Source organism: Schistocerca americana, chromosome 2 (assembly GCF_021461395.2).
Source record: "Schistocerca americana isolate TAMUIC-IGC-003095 chromosome 2, iqSchAmer2.1, whole genome shotgun sequence".
Lineage (NCBI taxonomy): Eukaryota > Metazoa > Arthropoda > Insecta > Orthoptera > Acrididae > Schistocerca > Schistocerca americana.
The window spans coordinates 250,640,565-250,660,556 of record NC_060120.1 but is presented as its reverse complement, the minus strand read 5'-3'; the positions used below and the strand labels follow the sequence as shown (position 1 = coordinate 250,660,556).

General features: G+C 42.3%; 1 protein-coding gene across 1 annotated transcript in view; it reads left to right on the top strand.

Moving 5' to 3' along the window:
* The first annotated feature begins 235 nt into the window (after positions 1–235).
* Positions 236–19,992, top strand: part of LOC124596168 (sialin-like) — a 146,549-nt gene continuing 126,792 nt past the window's right edge. Inside the window, exon 1 of the mRNA XM_047135206.1 lies at positions 236–257. Within this exon, the coding sequence (XP_046991162.1) occupies positions 236–257 (22 nt within the window). The remainder of the gene's footprint in view (positions 258–19,992) is intronic.

Genomic DNA, 19,992 nt, shown 5'->3' with positions numbered 1-19,992 from the left:
TGCGAAGCACCCGCGCAATAAAACACTGCTGTAACGCCCTTGAAATACGCACGACACCGGAAAAGAGAGTAGCGAGCAGACGGCTGGATTTTGTCTCCGCGTCACCTCGCAGAGTACTCTCATACAATGGAGAATGTTCGATAAGAAACGCTAGCAAACAAGAAATGATTTATGGTGCCCTCTTCCTCTTAAAGCAGCCGCCATGCACACGTTGCTCACTCCATAGCCGGCCAGCATGGCGCCGCCAAAAGAGGAAGGTAAGATTGCAACAGCTCCGACATCTCAATCCGTTTTCAAAACGTGCAAAAAATGTATACATTACCTTTTGCGAATTAAAATTTCGTTGATGCAAGATATTCGATAATCCACTAAATAACGCTCAGTGTCTCAGCGATTCGGCTATTGACATTTCACGTAGTGACCTGTAGATGCTTCCCATAACAACTGGAAAAATATAATACGGCGATTTATTACACACCAGGCTCCGTACACAAGCGATTCAGAGTGGAATTGATTCGTTCGATTTATGGCTTGTTGACAGAAAAAGTTCTCTTGGTACTAACTGTAAGAAGTACATTGTTTATTTTCGTCAGTAGTAACGCCAGAGGAAAAGTGCGCCGATATGTCTGTTCCATAGTGTTCGGTTGGTTCCTGTTGTTTGAGTTTGTGGACTGGAAGTGGTAATGAATCTGTTCCAATGTGAATAAGTGCACTCCTGAACAGCGTTACTGCAAATTTAGTTTTCCTGTTCTTAACTGTAGGTAAAATGTTATTATGGGGGAACAAGCATGCTTTTGAATTGATTAATTTGATGTGTCGCCGTCAGATTCGCGATGAACAGCTGTCGCACATTTAATAAAAACAAGAAGCCTAGGTCACAGATTGCTGAGGAAAAAGAGAAACCTTACGTCGGTAACTCATCCGCGAAACTTGACAAAGTACTCCAGAAAGTCTGTATTTCGCCTGATACCCATGAGGGAAGGAAGCCTTGTTGGGATCTGTTAAGCACATTCATAACTATGAAACCGATGAGTCTACCGCATCCCGTGCAAGTGCATATTTCTTTATTGATCATAGTCCACTTTCTTGATTGCAACAATCGACCGTTACATACAGAATTACAAGTATGTGAATTTTCATTATAATCTACTTATTCTCTTCTCCCTTTTTTAACTTCTTAGTTTGTTCTTTTCTATTCTGAACAATGAACTGAGTTTACATTGTCTATAATACTATGTTTGTCTTGTGTTTATTTCTTTCTACTCCTATCACCTCTAACATTTAGATGGCTAACTATATTTTTCGTATGGCATCTCTGTCCACCCTCAGTCGGATCTTCCTTTACTGTGACAGAAGGAGAGGTGTAGGTTTTTGTTATTTCATGTCATCTTAACAGTTATCATTTATAACTGTTACAACAATAAATGCTACTGCTACAATAACAAACACCATAATTACTTACCCAGAAATGCCGCTAACACTCCTACTACCACCTAGATTTTTTTCTTTCTTCAGCAGATGTTACTGCTACTGAAAATCATTTTATAATTACTAACACCAATATGAATATTTCTTCTATGATTACGTACCCTGCCAGAAAAAAAATTAATACACCCTTTTAAAGATTAGCAATTCACTTAAGATTTATTGTTGCATCAGTGCCTATGGAGTACATGAAATGATTACATTGGCAGATCAGTAGCACAAGGGGTTCTGAGGTACCAGGTATCGACCCATGCTGAGACACGTATATTAGTACGTGGTGTACCCTCCACATGCAGTAATACAGGCGCTGACTATCCAGTCGATCGTACAGATGGTGAATACCGTCCTGGGATACGTTATTCCACGCCTGCTCGTCCTGTTCACGTAGTTCTGTAAGAGTGGTTGGTTGATTAGTCACACGAGTCACTTGTCGTCCTACCATATCCCACATGTGCTCGATTGGAAACAAGCCAGAGATCGTGCTGGCCAGGGACGTTGCTGCAGGTCTTTCAGAGCTCATTGAGTTTCACGCGCAGTATTTATTTACTCTTATGGCTAGGGCCCCCCGTCGAGCAGGCTGTTTGCCGGGTGCCGGTCTTTCAATCTGACGCCACTTCGACGACCTGCAGTCGATGAGGACGATAGGATGATGATGAGAACAGCACAACACCCAGTCCCTGGGCGGAGAAAATTCTCCGAGCCAGCCGGGAATCGAACCCGGGCTCAGAGGATTGACAACCCGTCACGCTGACCATTCAGCTACCGGGGACGGACTCGGGGGCAGTGTATGGGCGTTCAATATCCTGTTGGAAACTTCCTCTTGTAAGAAAGGCGAAAGAACGAGTTTAACAACATTCTGCCCTGGTTAGCGTCGCCTCCAGCAACACCAGATGTGAAGGAGAGTTGTAACTTATCGCACCTCAGACCCATAAGGCCCAGGGCGCGGCCAATATGCCTTGGGCGGATGCACTCTACGAGACAGTGCTCGCCAGGTCTACGTCGTACGCGCAAACGACCATCACTTGCGTGCAGGCGGAATCTGCTTTCATCGCTGAAGGCTATGGCGCGCCATTCCGTCTTCCAGGTGATCTCTGACGGCACCAATCGAGCCGGGCGCGTCGATGCTGTGGCGTGAGTGGAAGACGGACTAGAGGTGTGCGTGCTGTAGTCCCACCGCTAATAACTGGTTCGCAACAGTTCGTGTTGATATGTCGGTGCTCACAAGCCCTCTTATCAGTGCTGTGGTAGCTGTAGGATCTGCTACTGCTGCCCTTACGAGGATCCTGGCGGGCGTCTGTACTGCGTGGACGTCCAGAACATCGTCTACGGGTGTGACAATGTTCACGTGACCACTGACTCCAGTCTCGTTGCGCAACTGACGCAGGATGACCAACTTGTGTGCCAATTCTCCGAAAGGACCAGCTCGGCGCTCCGAAGGCAACAGTTTGGCCCGTTTCAAACTCGTTCATTTGGTTGTAGGAAGCACTAGCGAATCTCCATGGCATGATTGCCTGCTTGCTTCACACGTTTGCACCACACTGAACCTTCTAGCTGTGAGCATTCCCAACTGAAGGGTAGCCACAGAAGGCGATCCGTTATCTGTGCCACAAGACTATCTGTTGGCAGAGGACTTTTGGAACGGTTATCAGTATATCTTCAATCTTCCTGGAGGCATATGCCGTCATCCGATCAAAATCGACGTCGTGTTTCCAAGGGCAGTGTATGATCGGTGTTCCTTTTTATTGTAATCAGAGATGGAGACATGTACAAACACAAAGATTTTACTACTATCAGAATGTATCTAGCTCCGCCCCACGCTTCGTACCATATCGGCTACCCTTCCAGCAATATATTTTTGCCTCCAGAAAGCGTGATGACGGATCAGAGCGCATCACTAATATTTTACTGATTCTTTTCGGTTTTCTGAGTACGCTTGTAACAACATTCACTCATTCCGTAGAGCTTACTTTTTCTGAGAGAGCATCAGCTGCGAGATAAAAGGTATCAAAATCCTCTTTTACTCTATTTATGCCATAAGACGTTTTACCAATTAAAGCCTGCCTAGAAATCTTTGCTATATCTTTAATTGGGGGACATTCCCATACGACATGATCTGGTGTGCTGATTTCTCCACAGTCACAGTTGGTCATCACCCTTTTATCAATTCTCTTCAGATTGTAGGATATTGCCATTGTCCGGAAAGGAAGTCGATCAGTCCCCTATTTATATGAATACAAATGTCCAAAGAACAGATACCATCTTCATATAGATAAGGCTTATCGGCCAGGAATCGGTAGATTGACTACCACGAGTAATGAGTATAGTGGCAAGGGCACTATAAATGTAATGTGTGGACAGTAAGTTGGGAATGTGGGTCTCATGGGGAGCGTGCCAGAGATAAGTCCCTGCAGTCGCACTATTCTCTGTGTTCGCGGTGGCTAAGATGGACAGAGCGTCTGCCATGTAACCAGGAGATCCCGCGTTCAAGTCCCGGTAGGGGTACACATTTTCAACTGTACCCCTTGATATTTAGCAACGCCTGTAAGCAGCTAAAGGTCTAGATTTCATTGTAATTTCAGTCCCCTATTTGGCTCAAAATACGTTCATCTGGAGCCTTTCAGTTACATCAGGAGGAAACTGAAATGTTTTTCTTCCTGTGTCTGCTGCCAATATCAGGCAGTAGCAGCCGGCCGAGACACAAGCAGCAACTGGAAGGTAACCAATCTTAAGCTATTTTACGAGTTACTAACCAGGAGCGAAGTGTATAGTTTCATCTGTTTGCTTTGGTAGTTTAGTTTCTTGACCTTCTGCCTGTTAATTTGATATTTAGTAGACACGGTTTCGCATTATCGTTTGCCTTGGAAAGTGAACCGATTTAGTGACATATTACAAGTTACTAATCAGGAGCGAATTATTTAGTCACACCTGAGTGCTTTGGTCGTTCGGTTTTTTCTGCGTGTTAATCTAAGTTATTAGACGCAGTTCTTGAGTTTTCCTCTGTGTCTGCAGTAGAGTTCCACAGCGCGTGCCGGTTGTCTTTGTTTGTCTGTTTAGTGTAGTTTCCCACGGTCTTTAGTATGGATATGGACTGTGATTGCTGTGTGCGGAGGCGAGCCGAGTAGGTGACACAGCTCCCTCAGCTGCGGGCTGTGATGGCTTCGGATACACAGTGAATTAGTGATTAGTGAACACAGGTTTGTCGTAGCGAGACTGAATAATGTGACCTCCAAATCCTCCGAAAACAAACGAAAAATGTGCCTATTCAAAAAAGCAGATAAAAATTCAATTGACGCCTTCCCAGGAGACAATCTCCTCTCCTTCCAAATTAACAATGTATTTGTAGATCAGATGTGGCTTGAATTCAAAGAAATAGTATCGACAGGAATTGAGAGATTTATACCACATAAATTAACAAACGACGGAGCTAATCCCCCATGGTACGCAAAACGGTTCAGAACACTGTTGTAGAAACAATGAAAAAAGCATGCCAAATTTAAACGAACAGATAATCTTCTACAGAAGCTCGAAATTTAGCGCGGACTTCATTACGAGGCGCTTGTAACAGTTTCTACAACGAAACTTTATCTCGAAACCTGGCAGAAAATCCAAAGGGATTCTGGTCGTACGTAAAGCACGCTAGCGGTAAAGTACAATCACTGCCTTCTCTGCGCGATGACAACGGAAACATTATCGACGATAGTACTGCCAAAGCAGAGTTACTAAACACAGCCTTCCGAAAATCCTTCACAAAAGAAGACGAAGTAAATATTCCAGAATTCGAATGAAGAACAGCTGCCAATGTGCGTAGCTTAAAGGTAGATATCCTCGGAGCAGTGAAGCAACTTAAATCATTTAATAAAAGCACGCATTCCGGTTCAGACTGTATACGAATTAGGTTATTTTCAGAGTATGCTGATGCAATAGCTCCATACTTAACAATCATATACAACCGCTCGCTCGACGGACGATCCATACTCAACGACTGGAATGTTGAACAGGTCACACCAATATTCAAGAAAGGTAGTAGGAGTAATCCACTAAATTACAGGCATATCATTAACGTCGATACGCAGCAGGATTTTGGAACATATAGTGTGTTCGATAATTATGAATTACCTCGAAGTGAACAGTCTATTGACACACAGACAATACGGATTTAGAAAACATCCATGTGAAACACAGCTAGCCCTTTACTCACACTAAATGCTGAGTGCTACTGACAAGGGATTTCAAGCTGATTCCGTATTTCTAGAATTAAAGAGGGCTTTTGACACTGTACGACACAAGCGGATTGTCGCCACATTGCGTGCTTATGGAAATCGTCTCAATTATATGATTGGATTCGTGATTTCCTGTCTGAGAGGTCAAAGGGTAATTAACGGAAAATCACTGAGTGAAACAGAAGTGACTTCTGGCGTTCGCGAAGGTAGTGTTATAGGGCCTCTGCTGTTCCTTCTCTATACAAAAGATTTGGGAGACAATCTTAGCAGCTGACTTAGGTTGTTTGCAGATGGTTCAAATGGCTCTGAGCACTATGGGACTTAACAGCTTTGGTCATCAGTTCCCTAGAACTTAGAACTACTTAAACCTAACCAACCTAAGGACATCACACACATCCATGCCCGAGGCAGGATTCGAACCTGTGACCGTAGCAGTCGCGCAGTTCCGGACTGTGTGCAGATGGTGCTGTCGTTTATTGACTAGTAAAGTCATCAGAAGATCGAAACAAATTGCAAAATTATTTAGAAAAGATATCTGTATGGTGCAAAAATTGACAGTTGACCCTAAATAACGAAAAGTGTGAGGTCATCGACTTGAATGCTGAAAGGTATCCGTTAAACTTCGGTTACACGATAAATCAGTCAAATCCAGAGACCGTGAATTCAACTAAATTCCTAGGAATTACAGTTAGGAACAACTTAAATCTGAAGGAACATATAGAAAATGTTGTGGGGAAGGCTAACCAAAGACAGCGTTTTATTGGCAGGGCACTTAGAAAATGTAAGTGTGATCTAAGTAGACTGCCTACACTACGCTTGTCCGTCCTCTTTTAGAATACTGCTGCGCGGTGTGGGATCTTTACCAGATATGATTGACGGAGTACATCGATAAAGTTCAAAGAAGGGCAGCACGTTTTGTATTATCGCGAAATAGAGGAGAGAGTGTGACTGAAATGACACAGGATTTGGGGTGACATCATTAAAACAAAGGCGTTTTTCGTTGCGGTGGAATCTTCTCACGAAATTTCAATCACCATCTTTCTCCTCCGAATACGAAAATATATTGTTGACGCCTACCTACGTAGGGAGAAAGGTTCACCATAATAAAATAAGGGAAATGCTCTTCCACGAGCTATACAAGATTGGAATAATAGAGAATTGTGGATTGCGCGGCCCCTGCCGCCAGAGGTTCGAGTCCTCCTTCGGGCAGGGATGTGTGTGTGTGTGTTGTTCTTAGCATAAGTCAGTTTAAGCAGTGTGTAAGTCTAGGGACCGATGACCTCAGCGGTTTGGTCCCTTAGGAATTCACACACATTTGAACATCTTTGAGAGAATTGTCGAGGTGGTTCGATGAACCCTCATCCAGGCACTTAAATATGAGTTGCAGAGTATCCATGTAGATGCAGATTTTGATGTAAATATTTGTACGTTGGAGGCTGCGTAATTTCGTGAGTGTTGTCGTTTTTTCTGATTAACTTTTGTGTAGTGGGAGATTTTCAAGCGAAACTGTTTTGACTGTGTGCGAGCAATGCCAGGTTGTGCTGTTGTTGGCTGAAATTCTCACAATCGCATCACAAAAGGGACTGAAGTAGTGCTACGTGCTTTCCCTCGCGATGCAGGCCTGCAAAAGATTTGTCTGTCGAAATTCTGTGAACATTCCAAATGCTAGAATGTTCTCTCGTCATTTCAAAGAAAGTAATTACGTCGGAGAGGCTTGCGTTATGAACTGCTGAACTTTCCATCATGTAATTTGCCTTTTAGTAGTAGCGCCAGTGATAGCACACCACGTGCAACAGAAGAGCGGAAGGAACGTTTCAATAAACGTGAGATCCATAGAAGAAGCACAGACACTTTAGAAAAACTTTCACCGCAGAAGAAGACTGATGAGAAACGTACGTTTACAGATGAAGTTGTTTGTAATAATTCAGGTTAGCCAGTTTATATGGTTCCTAATCGGTATTACAGAGGAGCTCGTCACAAAACATGTGCATGAAGTTCTTCTAAGTCAGTTCTCCTCAACTAAAGGATATCTGGAACGATGGAGAAAGTAATATATGCACTTGAGCCTCGTAAAATTAATCGAATACTGGGCAAAATATTTTCACTCAATCAAATGTGAAGTTTGTTACAGGGGCCGAAAGAAGACAATACGACATTGGGCCAGGGTCTGTATTCTTCCCTGATGAGACGTACTATTCACGTACTAAAAGGAATGCAGTAACGTGGCTTTGAGGCCAGATGGGCCGAAGAACGTGGAGGACTTTTGGGCCTCCTTACAGGAACGACGTTTGGAAAACTTGTGCAATCTGAAATACCGACAGTATTCCTATGGAGTGTGCTACAATACCACCCGCCCCCCCCCCCCCCCGTGGTCCCCCCCTCCCCCTACACACACACACACACACACACACACACACACACACACAAACGTAGCTGGAACGTCCAGACTAGGAGAAGTTAAATTAAATGTGGGATGGAAGAATGAACGGGACATAAGCATCGCTGATATACGGCAAAGCATACCCGGAAGAAAGAGCAGCGGGGGCATTCGAAATCAAATTCTTCATCATGCTGCATGTTTGTTTCTTTTGTTATACGAGAATAGTGTTAAGGTTATGTATCTTCCAAGTAATATTATTTGTGGTATGGCAATGAAGTGTTTGTTACTGAAACTAAAATTTACTTAGCTGTTATATTTGTAACAGGATTCAATGTTTTCGTGTGATATTTGAAAGGTCTTCATTAAAATTTAAAGCAAAGTTGGAGCAGTGTTAGTTTTTGAAACTTTCATCGTGTTTTTCAATTGCTGATGCTTATTTAACTTTACAAAATATACAACTTCAATACAATGTTAGTTTCATGTCACTCTGGTTATTCGTTATGCTGTTAAGCTTTCAAAGAAATTAATTGTTAGTCTCATTCTGTAAACTGTGACATAAAGACTTTTTTGTTCTTGTTGAAAAATGGTTCAAATGGCTCTGAGCACTGTGGGATTTAACTTCTGAGGTCATCAGTCCCGTAGAACTTAGAACTACGTAAACGTAACTAACCAAAGGACATCACACACAACCATGCCCGAGGCTGGATTCGAACCTGCGACCGTAGCGGTCGCGCGCTTCCAGACTGTAGTGCCTAGAACCACCCGGCCAACAACGGCCGGCTGTTCCTGTTTAAGTACTGATGTAATTTTCTGTAGAAGGAAAATGAAATTTCTTGAAGATGAGTAAAAAGTTTGTCTCTTATTTAAATTAAATCATTTCATATATGTGCTTCCTTTGAAATGGCATGTGAACATATGAACAGAATGAGTTCTTTTAATAAAAAAAAAGGTTAAGACGAAAAATGAAAATAAAAGAAATAAAAAATTAATTGAAAAATGTAAGGCGTCCACTCGCGATTAGCGAAAAAAGGGTTAAAAACCATTCAATTTTTTATTCAAGACAACTGGTTTCAGGAGTTTTAGCTGTTATCTTAATGTCTTAAACATTTTTTATAGTAAAATATGTTCATTTTACTTTGACCTCGTGCACAAGACGTAAGAAAATTAAGCACCTACAGCCGTCCTTATGATGTCATTTATTGTATGGCTACCAGTTTCGGTGTTTCAGTGCATCATCTTCAGGCTTTAGTCGATGCTAAAGGGGTTAACACCATCCGTATACAAGATTCATCAATGGCCAACATCTACAACTGGTTTACGAGGACTACCTACACGTAGTTGCCTCTCCAACCACCAACTTGAGTTGCTGTCGAAAACTTAATTGACCTCGTAAGGGCCGAGTGCACCCCGCTTGCCAACGGCGCTCGGTAGACCCAGACGGTCACTCATAAAAATGCTAGCCAAGCCCGACAGCATTTGACTTCGGTGATCTGACGGAAATCGGTGTTACCACTGCGGCAAGGCTTTTAAAGCTGTGAAGAGTAGAAAATGAAAATGAGCGTTTTATATATCTTGCTTACTCTTTAGTACTTTTGTCAGAGACAACTTAAAAAATTGCATGCTCATTTCGAACACTTACTTTGACAGAAAACTGAAGAAACAGACGACACTTTACACTTTTTATTCATGTTTCGATTCAGTAGATGCCTGATTTTTTAAAAAATCAGCAGGAGCTGATTAAAAGCTGGGCAAGTTACAGAATGTAGCAGCAACATTCTAGCAATATCAGAATACCAATTTACGTTTCATTATTCCAGTAAAAACTAAGACGTACCACTTATACATTGCGCGACCCCCTCTGTTCCGGAGACAGCCACTGTTCCTTAGTGACGTCACAGCGTTAGCCAATACCAACACAGAACACCTTCTTTTTCTGCTATTCAAATATACTGGGGAGAAATCGTGGGCAGACTCACAAGCCGCCATCATAACGCCCACGCAAGGACGCTAATGCTCGAAAACAAAGGGTACCGCCGGCCTGCTGTTGCCGTACTTTGCTACAAGAGCACCTCACGACGTTCTGGATAACTACACTGTTGCCGAGGCCCCGCGTGTCCTCCAATGGCTTGTGACGTCACGAGAAGTCGTCCTGGCGCTGAGGCATTTCGGATTTTAGGATCTTGCCGACTTCTGCCTATAAACAAGCAAGATAAGAGCACCAGTCCACCAGTTTGTGGACACAACCTGGCACGCGAAGAATCCAGACATTTTCCATGTCCAGATGCTCTTACGGTTCGAGGTTACTGTCTCGCTCCTCCGACAGGTACAGAGATTATCAGCACTTTCGTTGCTAGAAACTGTGCCATGTGAAGTACGGGTAATTGCCGGCCGGAGTGGCCGAGCGGTTCTAGGCGCTATAGTCTGGAACCACGCGACTGCTATGGTCGCAGGTTCGAATCCTGCCTCGGGCATGGATGTGTGTGATGTCACTAGGTTAGTTAGGTTTAAGTAGTTCTAAGTTCTTTGGGACTGATGACCACCATAGTGCTCAGAGCCATTTGAAGCACGGGTAATTGCATGTAGAATTAAATCAGACCATGCTGAGGGAATCAGATTAAGAAGTGAGACGCTAAAATTAGAACATACGCATCTACATGATTACTCTGCAATTCACAATTAAGTGCATGGCAGAGGGCTCATGGAAACACCTGTAGGCTATTTCTCTACCGTTCCACTCTCGAACAACACATGGAATAAACGAACACTTAAATATTTCCGTGCGCTCACTGATTTCCCTCTGGTTCATTATGACGATTATTTCTCCATGTGTAGGTGGATGCCAATAAAATATTTTTGCTCTCAGAGGTGAAAGCTGATGCTTGAAATTTCGCGAGAAGATCCTGCCGCAAGGAAAAACGCATTTGTCTTAATGTCTGTCACCCCCAATTCGCGTATCATGTCCGTGCCCATCTCTCTCCTATTTCTCGATAGCACTAAATGAGCTGCCCTTCTGTGAACTTTGCTGACATCCTCCGTCAGCCCTATCTGATGCGGACCTCACACCGCGAAGCGGTACTCAAGACAAGGGGGACAACGTAGTGTCGGCAGTCTCTTCAGTAGATCTGTTACATTTTCTGAGTGTTATGCCAGTAAACTGCAATTTTTGGTTCGCTTTCCCCGCAATATTGTCTGTGTTATCGTTCCAATTTAAGTTATTTATAATTGTAATACATAAATATTTAATTGAATTCAAAGCCTTTAGATTTGTATGATTTATCGTGTAACCGAGATTTAGCAGATTCCTTTTAGTAGTAGATGAGCTTTGTTGCTTGGGCAGTATAATAACGGATGATGGTCGAAACAGGCACCCTATAAAATGCAGACTTTCTGCAGTAAGAAAAGCATTTCTGAAAAACAGGTATTTGTTAACATTCAAATTTGGATGATACCAAGTCTTTTCTTGCGTTATTTGTCTGGAATGTGGCAGTTAAGAAAAAAAGAGAATAGAAACTTTTGAAATGTGGTGGTAACAGAAGAATGCTGAGGATCAGATGGATAGATTGATTAACTGGGAAATACTGAATCGAATTGGCTATAAACGAAGTTTGTGTCACCACTTTAGTAAAAGGAGGGATATGTTTTTAGGACACAATCAGAGACATCAAGAAATTGACAGTTTGGTTTTGGAGGGAAGTGTAGTTAAAACTGTAGAGAGAGACCAAGAGATGATTACAGTAAGCAGGCTACAATGGATGTAGAGTGAAATAGTTGTTCACAAATGAAAATACTTGCACAGGACAGACTAGCGTGGAGAGGTGCATGAAATCAGTCTTCAGATTGAAACCACAGCAGCAGCAGCAACAACAACAACAACAGTATCTGCGTGCTGCTGCTAGTTGTCCCCTGTACTGCTCCTTCCAGCGTCATGATGTCTATTCCAGGACTGATTTTTTTCTTTTCTTTTTTTTCATTTTGTTCGTTGCATCTGCTCGGGGCGGACGTCGTAAGACATCCGTTTAAGTTCGTTGTTGATCGATTAACTCAGTTTTTTTTTTATTACAGAGGGCAGCTAACCCTCTGACCGAACACGCTGACCTACCGTGCCGGCGCTTAGTTATTTGGCAAGCTAAGGTGAATATCTATGGAATATGTCCCAGTCAGTTGTATAATAATAAAATAACTAAAAATAACTATTGTTAGCAATCTTGGCGCTCCTACTTACAACTTAACCAAGTATTTAGCGTCCATTCTCAGACCCCCTATCGGAAAATGCGAACACCATATTTCCTATTCTCTGGTTTTTATTCAGCGTCTGAAGTCTTTATGTCACAGTCCCACGGATTTGTTCGTTAGTTTTGATGTTGTGTCTCTGTTTACCGGAGTTCCTCTTGAAGATTGTCGCCATGTGTTGATGTATTTTTTATTTAATGACAAATACTTTGAACAAACAGACGGAGTGGCTGTGGAGAGTCCGTTATCCCCCATAGTCGCCAATTTGTTTATGGAAGATTTTGAGGACGTGGCACCGAAGACGGCGTTCTTAAAACCAGCTTGTTTCTGGAGATACGTAGACGATACGTTTGTGATATGGTCACGTGGGAGGGATTCTCTGGATCGTTTCCTAGATCATTTTAACTGTCTGCATCCCAATATTAAGTTCACGATAGAAGTTGAAAAGGATGGAAAACTTCCGTTTTTAGATGTCTCAGTCTACAGGAGGGATGATGGGACATTGGGACATAGTGTTTATCGTAAGCCCACGCATACAGACCGATATCTTCTTGCATCAAGCTGTCATTCATCGTACCAACGCAGCGGAGTCCTACGTACATTGTTAAAAAGAGCTTACACCGTAACAGATGCAGATAGTTTGATACAAAAACTGGATCATCTAAAAGCTGTGTTCAAGCAGAATGGTTATACTGACAATCAGATCAATCGTGCTCTACAGATTGGACCTTCCCGAGAACCAGCAGAAGATACAAGCAAATCGGTGGCATTCCTACGTTTTGCGGGGAGCATATCTTCAAAAATAGTAAGAATATTAAAGAAATTTGATATTAAAAGTGTATTCCGTCCGCCAGCTAAGACAACAGCTCTGCTGGGCTCAGTGAAGGATGATTTGGGTTTGAGAAAGCCCGGGGTCTACACGATTCCCTGCTAGTGCGGGAAAGCCTATATTGGACAAATGATTCGTATAGTCCAGGATCGTTGCGTGGTGCATCACCGCCACTCGCGTTTATTTCAGCCAGAAAAATCTGCAGTGGCGGAACATTATATTACCGAAGGACATAAAATGTTGTACGATGAGACACAACTGGTTGCTCTGCGTCGCGGTATTGGGACTTTGTAGTGAAAGAAGCCATTGGATCCGGGTTTCTGAAAATGTGATAAACAGACATAATGGGTATCCTTTAATTAAGAGCCCTCTTGTATTTGACATTAAGAAACAAAAGTCCTTGCTTCGGCCTTCAAAAACTGTCAATAGTGTTTGATATTGATTTACCGTTTCCGCGAACTTTCACCACCAGTGCGCTGTTGTGACTTTCACTAGAGGGTAATTTTCTTCCCGCAAGAGCGGTGGTCGCCCGTTCGGAGTATAAAGGAGCCGCCGGGGCGTGTTCGATTTCAGTTCCGGCGAGATAGTGCGACGGCCTACTCACCTGAAGATGGCGGCCAGGCGGACCGCTGAAACAAAAAAAAGTGTCAAGATGACGATGTGTTCCAGCTGGAGACCCGACAGGAATACAACTAAAAGAAAATTTGGTCCATAGTAGGCTGTAAAGTAGACGATTTTCATTTAAATCTTGCGATTGACTTGTTTCGACGAATTGTCATTTTCAAGCACCTTGTGGGAGAGTATCACACTGTATGCATACATCTCCATACATCGCGATGTATAAGTAACACATCAGACGCCTCACATTAACGTACCACTTTACCATGCAAGATTCCTTACACGTGTAATATTACGAATTTCGTGTCTTAATTGTCAAATTATTTTTCACTTTATGGAAAAGGTAGACGTTAAATTCCATCCTTACATCCTGAATAGATCCACATAAACGTGACAACTTTAAACATCATATTGCACGGCAGCGATATGTGTAATGTGCCACTGACATTTGCTGCCGATTGCCTTACAGTGTTTGGATGTATGCGTATCTTTGACAACAAAATATCAGCTACTGTTAGTTGTCAGGCTGTAGTAATTTTGTTGGCAAAGATACACATTCATCCAAAGACTGTAAGAGTATCGGCAGCAAATGTCAGTGGCACATTACACATGTCGCTGTTGTGTCAGATTTGTTGATATGTTGTATATCAGACAATCAGTGCCCGAAGGCTACTTGAGGCCATACAGACAGGCATAGTAATATATTTTGTACAGTAAATTGACCATAACATATGAAATAAGTACAAATTTCACAAAATTTTGAAAAATAAACAATCCATTTACTGCTGGTGAGGCAGACGTAATGAATGTCTTCTATCGTAGGTCATCAGGGTCTGAATTCTATGTATAGACACACAGAAAAGCCAAACTAATGACATTTTTTTTTACAGAAAAGTAATCCATAGAAATACAATTTTCACCGTTTAAAAAAATTATATTATTACTAAAGAAACATGTGCCTTTATGTTTGCTTTGTAATTCTCTAAAATGTGTAAGTAGTGACAGTAGCTAACAAAAACGTAAAAAGATTGCGAGTTTAAACGAGACTCATTTCTGGATACACCTTATTGGACACGTGAGAGTGCGAAAACAATTCGGACTTTTGGAAATCTGTGGTAAGGTCTTATGGGACCAGACTGCTGAGGTCATCGGTCTCTGAGCTTACACACTACTTCATCTAACTTAAACGTACACTACGGACAACACAGTCATGCCCGAGGGAAGACTCGAACTTCCGATGGAGGGACAGCGCGAATCGTGACAAGACTCCTACCTCGCGCGGCGCGGAAACAATTCTCTCAAAAACACGTATATCATCTTACCTCAAGCAGATACATAGTAACCCATCATGCCATTTGAGAGAAATGTGTAGAATCAGGTAATATAGTTGAGAAACCCCATGTAGCAATTATTCTAGCGGCGCGCTCGCTGCAATGAGATATTCCGTTGTGCGTGACAGAAGACAGACGTATGTGGTGAATAACTGTCTACATAGCTGTTTTAATTTTGACTTGCCGATGCATAAGTCTTCTAATCTGTTACATACCTGCCAATTCATGAGAAAGAGCACTTTTATTGCTGTTTTAAGAAATAACAATAGCTCGTCCGTCGAAATCTAAAGATGGTAACATTGATTACCGAAACCTGTCATCGAGAATAAAGACTATTAGTAGCGATCTACATACGTGGAAGAGGCCTGGAGACACTGGAAGATTTCAGATAGATTATATAATGGTAAGACAGAGATTTAGCAACCGAATTTTAAATTGTAAGACATTTCCAGGGCATGGGACCCGGATAAACTGAAAGAACCGGAAGTTTTCGAGAGTTTTAGAGAGAGCATTAGGGAACGATTGACAAATACAGGGGAAGGAAATATATTAGGAGAAGAATGGGTAGCTCTGAGAGATCAAATAGTGAAGGCAGCAGAGGATCAAGTAGGGAAAAAGACGAGGGCTATTAGAAATCCTTGGGTAACAGAAGAGATATTGAATTTAATTGATGACAGGAGAAAATATAAAAATGCAGTAAATGAAGCAGGCACAAAGGAATACAAACGTCTCAAAAATGACATCGACAGGAAGTGCAAAATGGCTAAGCAAGGATGGCTAGAGGACAAATGTATGGAAGTGGAGGCATATATCACTAGGGGTAAGATAGATACAGCCTACAGGAAAACTAAAGAGACCTTTGGAGAAAAGAGAACCACCTGTATGAATATCAAGAGCTCAGACGGAAAACCAGTCCTAAGCACACCTCGCTGCTCAACTGGACGCCTCTGTTGGTTGTACTGGCACACTCGTCCGCTAATTGGGTTACTCAAAGGTATGTGCCCACTGGGTTCCTCGCCACCTAACAGAAGACCATAAAGGGCAAAGAATTCTTTTTCTATACAGAATTGCTTGCGCCTTACGAGGCTGACAGTGTCAATGTTTTGTCGAACATCGTCACAGGCGTTGTAACCTGGGTTCATCATCTCGAACCGGAAACAAAACAGCAGTCCATGGAGCGGCGCCACACCACCTCTTTTTTTTGTGTTCTGCCTTACGGCAGGTCTTGTCATGGGGGAAGCCTCGTCAGAGGTCCAACCGCATGAGCGTCTAGGGAAGTGATTCCAGTGGTGGTTTCACGTTATCTTCCACTGATGATGATGAAATGATCATGAGGACAACACAACACCCATTCCCTTAGCGGAGAATATCTCCGACCCAGCCGGGAATCGAACCCGGGCCCCGTGGCGTGTCAGACCGCCACGCTGACCACTCAACTATCGGACACCACCTCTACTCCGAAGTAAAAGTGCAAAGCCGCAACCTCAGCCAGTACAGTCATCTGCGACTGCGATGGAATATTCTGATATCCTCCCTTATGGTGGAAAGATCAACTTTGAAGTGTATTGTGCTACTCTCAGGAAATTGAAGAAACGATTTCAGCGACTTCATCGCCACAAAAATGCAAATGGATTTCTCCTTCCCCGTAAAAAATCAAGGCCTCACACAAGTCTTTGGACCCAAGAGAAGCTCACAAAACTTCTTTGGAATGTTCTTCCTCATCCACTCTCTAGTCCTGGTCGTACGTGGATGATAGGGAGGTTACCGTTGTAGCAGTACGTTGGCTCCGACGTCGACCAGGGAAGTGGTACCATGCGGGCATACAGGTCCTCTCAGTACGGTGGTGTAAGGCGGTCGAATTGAACGGAGTTTATGTTGAAAAATAGGATTTTGTGCCCAAAAGAGTGGGGAATCATATGGTATATTGGAATCCTGAATGAAACCAACTTGCTTTCAGAAAAAAATCGTGTTGCGTTACTTACTGAACTTCCCTCGTACGTTTGGAGCACATCATAGAAGTGCACGGTAGCGAATCTGGAATTTGGGACCATCTGAAAAGAATCAAAGCCTTGATGTGTTGCTCTAGAAGGATGCTGCAAATTAGGCGCACTCATAAGAAGTGAGGAGATTCGCCATAAAATTGCTGAGAAAAGAAATATGTGGAAAAATAGTGACATAAGAAGAGACAGGATGATAGGACATGTATTAAGACGTCAGGGAATACTAGTGAGAACTGTTGAAGCTAAAAGCTGTAGGGGCAGACATAGATTGGAATATATTCAACAAGTAATTGACGACGTAGGTTGCAAGTGCTCTTCTGAGATGAAAAGGGCCACTTCGAACGAATCAGAAGATGAATGACTGAAAAAGAATTTATTTTCCCGAAATTAGTACTATTTAAAGGCTTCCAAATGTTTTCTTTTCCATATTTCTGACCGAGTATTTTTCACTTTCATGTAATTCTGGGCTGCAGATGCATTTTGTCAGGAACTTCTACCTCATTACCGTACAAACATCTGATACTTGTGAAGGTATCTTCTTGAAGAAAGCTTTCTTCTCCTTTGCTAATCTACTTCTATATCTTCCATGCTTCGGCCATCATATGCAACCCTCGTTTCCACTACTGTGACGTTCCCAATTTTGATGTTAAGCAATTTGCTGTTTTTCTTTCTATTAATCACAATATAATGCTGTCCTCTGTGGAGAAGATCAGTGGGCAGACCGAGAATTGGATGGCGAATCCAGAATAGTTCAAACAAGGGAAGACAGGGGAAGAAGACAGCCTACCACCTTGAAGTGTTCACTAGACCGTTTTGGAACTACAACTAGCCTACATCATGGAAATATGGGAGTGATTTTTCTTAAAGACATGCAATGCTGGATTGCTTCTTTCATCCTAGCCCAGTTGAGAAAACCGGCAGTCATTAAATTCAAAATAAACTAATAATACTACTATTGACATTACTATTGTCACCATTACGACTCGCTCTACCATTATAATTTTCTGAATTTACTGTGAAGTAGTCTCCAAACCGAGATCTACAACGGCCGATTTCTGCCGTGTTGGCAGGATGCGTGCGGATGATGTAATATCTCAGTTGATGCAATCTTGCCTGTAGTTTATCGTGGTCTGCCTCGTCTGAGTTGTTTGCAGTAAATCAAGAGTGATTCAGGAGAAACAGTTTACAGTACCCGGCAATTTCTTTGTTTCGCCAGATGCGTGACTTTAGTGCAGCGCTCGTCTGCTTTGGAATAAGAAGTGTAAACATAGTGTCGTGTGTGCGACTTGAGACACTTCGCGGCTCTGTTCAGGATAGAACAGTGATCTTCGAATAAATAGATGTTTGCACAATTACCACTGTACTAGCTACTTAATATGAAATCATCTTTTGATGTTGACATTCATCACACTGTTTAAAATAATAAAGAGTGGCGGTAAACAACTTTTGCAAATTGTAAGGATAGTAAAATTTTATATAAGAAACTAGGGATTGGAAAAAGTCAGTTTTCCTGCAGAAACCTAAATGATAAATGAGTAGAAGAAAGAGAAGTAATAAGATTAGCTGTTACGTTTTCAGTAGATTCTATTACTAATAAATTTTTACATTGGTATATTATTGAACAGGAAGGACAAATAGATTTCACCAAAACTGGGTGTTATTTTCTAAAAGTAGTAGATCTTGCTTTGTCCTCACAAGTTTGGAACACACTACGTTTTACATATGGTCACAGTAAAATCAATCTCCTGTTGCCAAATCTGGTGATCGTTGTGAATAGCTAGCAGGTCGTCTTCTTCTGATACACCTCTCGGCAAACGTTGCTCCGAGTTGGTCTCTGTCAGTTTTACTAAAGTGCGTTGGAGCCCCATAATGCTGCAAGGAGTACCAGCATCGGATTTCCCTCTGCGGGAAGGATTTTGTCGATGGTTTATGCACCAAATCGTCACAATTATGGGATTTCTGTCACCGATCCTCTTTCCCGAGAAGTAGTCTTTACCATAACTGGCATTATCGATCTGCATAAACGTCATCCTTGGGCTACAGGTACGGCACGTTGTCAAGGGAACTTAGATTCGTCAGCGCCATCTAGCGTGACAACCATGCTTTTCCGGACACATGTTCATAGGACCTTCTTTCCTCCATTTCCAGTCAAGAATCTGTCCCTGCAGTTTGTCAGTTTTATTAATGTTCACCCTGTATAAAGTTCTGACATCTTGAACCTACAAACGCCTCACTACATTCTCTAACGTCGCAGGCCACAATTTACAGAGCGGAAGGCTATCATATGCTTTCTTAAGATCAATGAAAACTATATAGAATTCTAAATTTCTGGCCAGTCTTTTTTTCTACGAGCTGCTTTGGGCAAAACATGTTGTCTGTGCAGGTTGTCCGGTATGGAATCCATTTTCCTTCGTGCACAATCTGTGATTCGATTCTCGCCTTTACAATTTTTCCACATAATCTAGAGACTGAATTTGTTACACTCACTGTTCTGTAGTTTGAGCATTTTTCCTGTAATTCTTTTTATGTGTGTTAGATGTATATGATGTTTCCTGTAATTCTTTTTATGTGTGTTAGATGTATATGATGTTTCCCATTCCTCTGGTAATTGTTTCTCCCTTAGGAAACAATCAAAAACACAGGCGATTAATTGCCAGAAGTTATCTGGTCCACTTCTAAACAATTCGGCCGAAGATCCGTGGTAGAATCTCCTGAAGGATTTTACCAGCGATATGGCATTAAGTGTAATAAGAAGGTTAGCTGCAGAATGAAAGGAAAGCTTTACAAGTCTGCGGTGAGACCTGCGAAGCTGTATACCGCAGAAACTTGGCCAATTACAAAAGTCCAAGAGAAAAAGATGGAAGTGGCAGAAATGAGAATGATAAGGTGGATGAGTGGG